The following is an 8,039-nucleotide window of genomic DNA, read 5'->3' as shown; positions in this document are numbered from 1 at the left end:
GTTTTGTCTTGCTGCCAGTTAACATCCTTAGGGCCACCATCTCAGGACATCAGGCTATTGATGCAAATCCTTCCCACTGTGAGATTAGCCTTATTATTTATAACAGATGTAGAATGTTGGAATGGGCTGATGTATTTTTATTTTTGTCCAAAGACTGACTTTTTTTTCCTTGATCTGTTCTGCATTGCTCAAATACATGAAACAGCATTTAAAGCCAGCACTACATAAAGCTGCAGATGGGATGAAAAAATAAGCACAGGGGCATGCAGAGGAACACATTCCATCAACTATATATGGCCATTGTGAAAATAATGTATTTCAACCATTATCATTTTAGAAGGAAAATTCAATGTAACTTAGACCCAGAATTGTTGGAGTTAGTGGCCACAGCAGGACTGACACTGACATACTCACTAGTCTTATCTCAATTGAAAGGCTTAATTTTATCATGAGGTTTTGCAAAAGAAATTTTCCTGTCAGTTTAGGAAACATCACTCTATAATGTCATAAATTAACAGTCTTATACCTGTCCCATGTATGACAAAAATCATTAAAAAGACATTGTTCTTCATGTTAACCTGACACTAGTCAAAGTATATAAAATTTTCTTTGAGCAGAGATTGGAACATACTTGGTTGAAGAAGTATAACTCCTCCTATCCTTATGAATTTCCTCATTCTGGAGGTGGGGGAAAACAGGAAGGAGTGGTGGTGTTGTACAGTGTGGGCTGCAGTAGGCATACTCCGAAGAGAAACACTCTTCAGAGGAACAGCAGTAAGCTAGAGGGGACAGTGTATATCAGGAGGTGAGACCCAGACCTTGCATACATTGGGCTGGTGCTATATCACGAAACAGTCCCAGTAAAAGAAGTAGAAAATCTCCTTTTTGTTGTGTTACTGTGTGCAGTAAAGAAAAGACTTTTAATGGCTTTCTTACTCTAGTATCAATTAAATACTGCCTTTCAAATGTGGCGCTCTGCAGGGGCACAAGTATACGTACCAAGTTTCGAGTAAAACTTCCTGATCTGCCACCACAGCCATTAGCATCTCCCCTTCCCTGAGCACTCCTGGCACAGCAGAAAGCATTTGTACTGGAAGGTCCTCACTTTTAATAGCAGAAGTACAATGCTAAGTGGCACCAGATGAGTATCTGGTCCAGATGTGTGGTGTGACGAACACTTTGAAGATTTTACACTGGCTCTGACCCTTTTACATTGGGAAAAATATCATAATGCCATAAAGCACAGGGAAATCCCAGCATCTGATGGGGAAGAAGATACACAGTTTTTTATTTGGAGTATCTCAAAGCCTGGTAGAGGTATGTACTTAGGATCCAAGGAGACTGTCAGAAGAATATTATTGAATTATTGAACATCTTTGCAAGCCAGGGGTGGACTCCAGGACGATCTGCACAACAGCGCGAGAAAAGACATGCTGGGGACAAACACAGGTAAACATATGCTGAATGTCTCTGACCTGGATTATGTGCCACTTGCTATTCCTCACGTGCAGGAAATAGCTGAAACTGCTCTCCCTTCAGAGGCTCATCTCAATTACAGCAGCTGCAACGAGCAACCACTGCAGCACCTGCCCCAGCGAAGAGGAGGCTGGACACATGAGAACTTTTGGCTAGCAGAGAAGCATAAAGTAAAATGCTTTTTCCTCCTACTCATTTCTGTCTTCACTCAAAACTGTTTTAGACAACCTAAACTGCACATCTATATCCTAAGTTTAAAAAGAACAGTATGCATTCTTATTAAAGATGGATTATGTGAGGTGAAACAACCTAAATCGACTGTCCTGCTGGCATGGAAACTGTGCAGGGCCTTTTTGCACTCAGAAATGGAAGTTTTCAGCAGCCTCCAACCAGGAATGGAAAAATAGATGTAAAGAAGTGAGCTAAGCCCATGACATCTGTTTGGTTCCAAGAACCACTCAGCCAGTCTCATCGTGTAGTTTAACTATATAACCATCATAATAGACAATAACCTTCAATGAAAGAGTTATATATTTCACCTGTTTACAGGTGTGAGAGCTAAGGGGATGATTTTCTTCTTTTTTTTTTTTTTTTTTTTTTTCTGTTTTCTTCCTACCTGCTTTTCACAGATAGGATGGCTTCTATAAAGTTCTCTCTGGCACACACTTGCTGGTAAGTGTAAGGGAGACATTTTCATGCAACTTTTAGCTTTCTGCTGAGTTCAGTGCAGCGTTTTGAGGAAAAAGGCCAAATGCTGGTTTACATGCATTACATCTCATAAAATTTATCTGAATTTCATAAGAGTAAAGGAAGGCTGATTTTTTTTGTCCTCTTTAAACCTGTTTCACTTTTTCTTTTTTCTAATGCCTTGTACTCTACTGTTTTCAAGAATATCACTGAGGGAAACGACTACAGACTACATGTAAGAGTTGTCTTGGCAGGCAATATAGAGGTCTATTTTATGTAATTATAAGGCTGGAAAAAACAAAAACATTGTCTCCGGAAAACTCCTTTAACATTTTTATTCTTTGTAAGAATATTCGTATTTGCTCAATAATCTAAAATGTCCAGAAGTTCTGTAAAATGGCTATTAGGGGAATATTTAATATAATTTTGCCTGTCAACTGTAAAAACATGCAATGGATTCTGTAAAGTGATAGGAGCAAATTAAAAACATATGGAGTTCTTTATACTGTATTGGGTCGTTGTTTTTTGGCTCCCTTCACACTGGGTCTCACTGGGAGCTGAATATGCCATAGGCTGGCATAAGCTGTAGGAGTCCTAATGCTCTTCTAATTTATGATCATTGTCATGGGCTGTCAGGCCACAATCCCCAGAGCACGATGAATCCCACTTCTCAGATTGCTGTTGTCACCGATAATACAATATCATCAGTACTAGGAGAAAAAGCAGGTATCCCTTAACACAGTGCAAAGCTGAATTTAGGTATAATTCAGGTGTTACTTACCTTCCAAATTCAGAGCTACCACTGCTGTATCGTCCTCCAATCCTTCAATCACCTCGCACTTGTACCTCCCGTAATCCTCCAGTATTATATTTGTGATGATGAGAGAGGCATCATTTTCGCTGCTTTCCCTCAGAAACACTCTGCCCTGGTAGTTTCCGTAGCTCTTTCTGTGGTGTCCCATCGCAACAAAGACATCCACTTCTTTGAGGTAATCTGAGGTGAGTTTGGTCCACTTGACCCGGATTTTGTGGGTTCCTGAGCCAGCTGTTGATGTGTGTTCATGGTAAAATTTACATGGCAGTGTGACATTGCCACCCCGGTGTGAGAAGATTTTAGCTTGCTCTGCTACCACAAGTAGACGGGGTCCATTTTCTGCTAGGATTCAAGGAGAAAAAGAAAAACAAGAATCAGTCTGCAACCTACCTTTTATGGAATGGATATGATCAATGCCGTAACAACATTCAGCGATATGATACATTAGGTCTGCAGGATCATTTCCCAGCAATCATTTTGTACCTATGAAGCAGTAGGGTGCATAAACCAGTTATATATAATTATTTACTTAGCTGCAAGTATGTCTGTGTGCATACGCTTCCAGACAGGCAGAGAGGCAAACTGGTTCACAGCACTGTGCCCTCATATAGGCGGAGGCCATCCTATATACTCCACAGTCATGAAGATAGAGTTGTATAAATGTATTTACGGAGTTGTATAGCTGCTGGATGAATGCCGTCATCCATAAAAGGCTTCACACAAACATCTCGTATTTCCCTGCAGATTGTTCAAGAGCTGTCTATCAATGCTGCATTTTTTTTTCATAATTCAATTTTTATGTATGGACTCAGCTTATTCAGGCAACAATATTCAAAGCCCCTCACTATCTGAGATGCAGTGAATCACACTCACAAAACAGAAAAACTATTACTGTACCAAATAGCACTATTTATATTGACATGAAAAGTGTCAGCATAATTCTAAAATGTCTCATTTTCTATTTTATTCTAATTTTTGAGTTTGACTTCCTCTTCTGACATATTTACACCAAAGTCAGGAAGTCTAATTTATCTTCAAATCTAAAATCTGGTCCTCTCTTGCCCACTTTCCTCATCATCCCAATTTGTTTTTTCCTCGTCTGTTTTCCTCATCTCCTTCAAACACATCACTATTTTCTCTCTGATACTTTGATCTCACTTTTCACACAAACCCATATTTAACGGGGTGGCTCCTCTCCTCCTCTCCCCCATCCCAGACACTCTGCTCTCTTTTCTCTCTAGTAGGTCACTGTGGCTGATGTTGCTCTGTGAAAGAGCAGGTGCCTGCTTCCAAGTCTCTGGGGCTTCTTTGACAGGCTGTGCTGCCTGGGGAAAACCCTGGAAAACACAGGTTTCATGGTGGCAGTCAGCAGATGTACCCAAAAGTAAGAATATTTCTTCCTTTCAGTACCTCTCGCCCCTTCTCTCATGCGCAGTTTGCAAAATCGATTTAGCAAGGTCAGCGCTTCTGTAGGTATCGCCATCCTCTATCACTGAGAAACCGACCAAAACTAGTAATGAATCACTGGTGCTCTGCTCGCTGGGAAAGAATTATCAACCTCACTCTACATAACATTGCAAAGAATCCGTAACTCCCTGTGTGTGTTCAGCAAGTCAGTGTAACAGCCGAGAAATGTGATTCCTGACTCCAAGGCTGTCTAGCTCTCTCTGACTTCGGCAAAAGCCAAAGCTATCTTCCCAAATGTGGGGGCTGCTGAGACACTGACCCTGTGAAGGCTGGCAGAAATTTTCTGCTGGTGTCCATGGGGATGAATCTGGATTGATAGGACAAAACCGCAGAAATGAGTGCAAAAAAAATCACCAGCCAGAGAGAGGTGTGGATGACTGGGATGGAGATGGGCTGACAGACGAGGTGCCAGTGATGAGCCCACCAGGGGGTATCCCACCCGGCCAGCTGTCTGTTCACAGCAGTGCAAAAACCTGCAGTGTGTCTGCAGCCACGGCGGGTGCAGGGAGACGCTAGGATCTGTAGCTCATAAATGTCTCCAAACAGCCCTAGGCTTCCGAGTCCTCTTGACAGGTCTGCTAAATGATAATGCACCTAAATTGCAGTTTCAGCTTGACATCAACTGTCTACGCTGGGGAAGGGAAGGGAAGGGAAGGGAAGGGAAAGCAAGCTTGCAGATGACATCAAGCTGAGTGGTGCAGCTGATTTGCTAGAGGGATAGTATGCCATCCAGAGGGACCTTGACAGGCCTGCGAAGTGGGCTCATGCAAACCTCATGAAGTTCAACAAGGCCAAGTGCAAGGTGCTGCACGCGGGTCAGGGCAATCCCAAGCACAATACAGGCTGGGCAGAGAAGGGATTGAGAGCAGCCCTGAGGAGAAGGACTTGAGGGTGTTGATGGATGAGAAGCTCAACATGACCAGGCAATGTCTGCTTGCAGCCCAGAAAGCCAACCGCATCCTGGGCTGCATCAAAAGAAGTGTGGCCAGCAGGGTGAGGGAGGTGATTCTGCCCCTCTGCTCTGCTTTGGTAAGACCCCACCGGGAGTACTGTGTCCAGCTCTGGGGTCCCCAACATAAAAGAAGGACATGGACCTATTGGAGTGGGTCCAGAGGAGGGCCACAAAGATTATCAGAGGGTTGGAGCACCTCTCCTATGAAGACAGACTGAGAGAGCTGGGGTTGTTCAGCATGGAGAAGAGAAGGCTCTGGGGAGACCTTGTTGGCCCTTCCGGTACCTAAAGGTAGCCTACAGGAAAGATGGAGAGGGATTCTTCATCAGGGAGTGTAGTGATAGGATGAGAGGTAATGTTTTTAAACAGAAAGAGCGTAGATTCAACTAGATATTAGGGAGAAATTCTTACTGTGAGGGTGGTGAGACAGGTTGCCCAAGGAAGCTGTGGGTGCCCCATCCCTGGAAGTGTCCAAGGCCAGGCTGGATAGGGTTCTGACCAACCTGGTCTAGTGGAAGGTGTGGGACACCTGGCAGGGGCCCAAGGCAGTGGGGCTGGAACTAGATGATCTTTAAGGTCCCTTACAACTTTAACCATTCTATGATTCCGTTCTATGAAGAAACCCCAGGGTATGTAGCATTTTATGATTATACAAACACATTTGGGGTGGTAATCACAAAGACAAGCTTGCTGAGTATAAACTTGCATCTACTTAAGAAAAGAAGGTGACCCAAATGTGCAGTTCTTTGTCAGGAGAAGCTGTGTCAAGAGCATTACTACTACCTGCACAGAACAGACTAGCCAAGGCACCAGCTTCCTCTAGAATGAGCAAGCTTCAGTGCTGCACGTTGTTTTACCAGGATGAGACACCTCCTGCCCAGCAAAAAATCAATCCTGCAGAGCAGATCACCTACAACCCCATGTAACCGGTTTTCTTTTTCACTGCCATTCCTCCCAGAGGTGAGCAGAGAGGCTTGGGGCCATTCCAGTAACCCATCTTCCCTGTTTCAGAGGAAAGCATCCAAGGAAAGAGGTGATCTGAGGTGAAGCACCATGGAAAGTGTTGCTAACACTGTTTCCACAGGACAAGGAGAAGGAAGAAAGTGAAGGCGGCCAGGATGGTTTGTCTGCGAATTTCCCTGTTTCCTTCAGGGACAAAGACGTTCCACAGACTTCTGTCCACCTTGGGAGGAGAAATGTTATGCTTTGGGGTGGTTATTACCAAGAAATCTGAATCAGAGCTCAGCTATGTTGGGTCTTTAATACTGAAATGGTCAAGTTAATAAATATTAGCAGAAAGGACTGGGGCAGGAGGGAGAGTCTGACTCAGGCTGCTAACACTCGCTCTTTCTAACAACAGCTCATCTGTGCCAACAAGGCCTGGAGACTTGCCCAGAGCACTGTCACCTCTGACTCCAGCTTTAGCATCCTTATGCAGTTTTGTACCTCTCTCCTGGCTGCTTCCCTCCTCCTCTGGCCCTTTGCAGCAGCCATTACCTGAGTTTATATCTCAGTAAGTGTAAAGAACAGAGGGAATGGGAAGCTGGGAAAGGAAAGAAAAGCATGGCTTTTCTCAGCCTGGAACACCTCCTACATCTCTGGAAGTTCAAAGGGAGATACAAAACTTGAAATATCATAGAATCATACAGTGGTTTGGGTTGGAAGGGACCTTGAAGATCATCTCATTCCAACCCCCCTGCCCTTGTCAGGGACACCTCCCACCAGCCCAGGTTGCTCCAAGCCCCATCCAGCCTGGCCTTGGACACCTCCAGGGATGGGGCAGCCACAGCTTCTCTGGGCAACCTGGGCCAGTGCCTCACCACCCTAGTAAAGAATGTCTTCCTACTATCTAGTCTGAATCTACTCTTTTCCATATATACCTCCACCCCCGAGTTTTCTAAATAAATAGTAAAAAAAAGTAAGTATACCTCCACCCCCAAGTTTTCTAAAAGCCAATTCTTTTTAACGGACATGATATGCTCTTCTTTCTGGCAAGACAGTGGTGCAGAAGATAATGTTTCTGCTGCTGCCTGACCTAGGAGAGGAGGAAGGAAGAATCTCTGGCTTTTGAGGAAAAGCAGATGTCAGATTGGGGGATGCAGCGTAGTTTCTCTTTGGGCTAGAAAGGATGCAGAAGACACGCAGGCAGCAGGGATTCAGGATTAAAAATGAGATGACTGGGGTTTGGCAAGAGGCCAAGAGGTCTTTATTATCCAGCAGACAGTGAAAACCAGGGCCAAATTCACCTAACTGCATGTTTTTGGGAGCACAGCAAAATTAATGGTTTTGGTTTTTCTGGGGCTGAGAGAGAAGGAGTTAAAAAAAAAAAAAAAAAGCCACAACAAACAAAAAAACGCCCAAACTGAAAGCAAACCAGAATCCCTTCATTTACAATATGTTTAGCACTCTGGATGCAGCATTCTAGGTCACTGCTGTGAAAGTCAGCTTAAATCAGGAACGAATCCTCCTTACTGGGTTACCTTAATACAGAGAGTAATGATCTGTTGTGACACAACGATCTGATCACAGAAGACGGGGTAAACACTGTTTTAAGGGCTTGTCAGAGTGGCTCCCTGGCTGCTTTCCTCATTGGGTTTCTGAGAAGTCTGCTCCTTCTGAATAAAACTATCTCTGTATCTAAAT

At 43.9% G+C, this 8,039-nt stretch overlaps 1 protein-coding gene across 1 annotated transcript in view; it reads right to left on the bottom strand.

The window, feature by feature from the left end:
* HAPLN1 (hyaluronan and proteoglycan link protein 1) overlaps positions 1-8,039 on the bottom strand; it is a 31,818-nt gene that overhangs the window by 15,181 nt on the left and 8,598 nt on the right. Inside the window, exon 2 of the mRNA XM_009886861.1 lies at positions 2,945-3,319. Within this exon, the coding sequence (XP_009885163.1) occupies positions 2,945-3,319 (375 nt within the window). The remainder of the gene's footprint in view (positions 1-2,944; positions 3,320-8,039) is intronic.

The sequence above is a fragment of the Charadrius vociferus genome, unplaced genomic scaffold, assembly GCF_000708025.1.
Source record: "Charadrius vociferus isolate BGI_N301 unplaced genomic scaffold, ASM70802v2 scaffold244, whole genome shotgun sequence".
Classification (NCBI taxonomy): domain Eukaryota; kingdom Metazoa; phylum Chordata; class Aves; order Charadriiformes; family Charadriidae; genus Charadrius; species Charadrius vociferus.
Note: the sequence above shows the minus strand (reverse complement) of the source record. Positions and strands in the feature narration are given on the sequence as shown.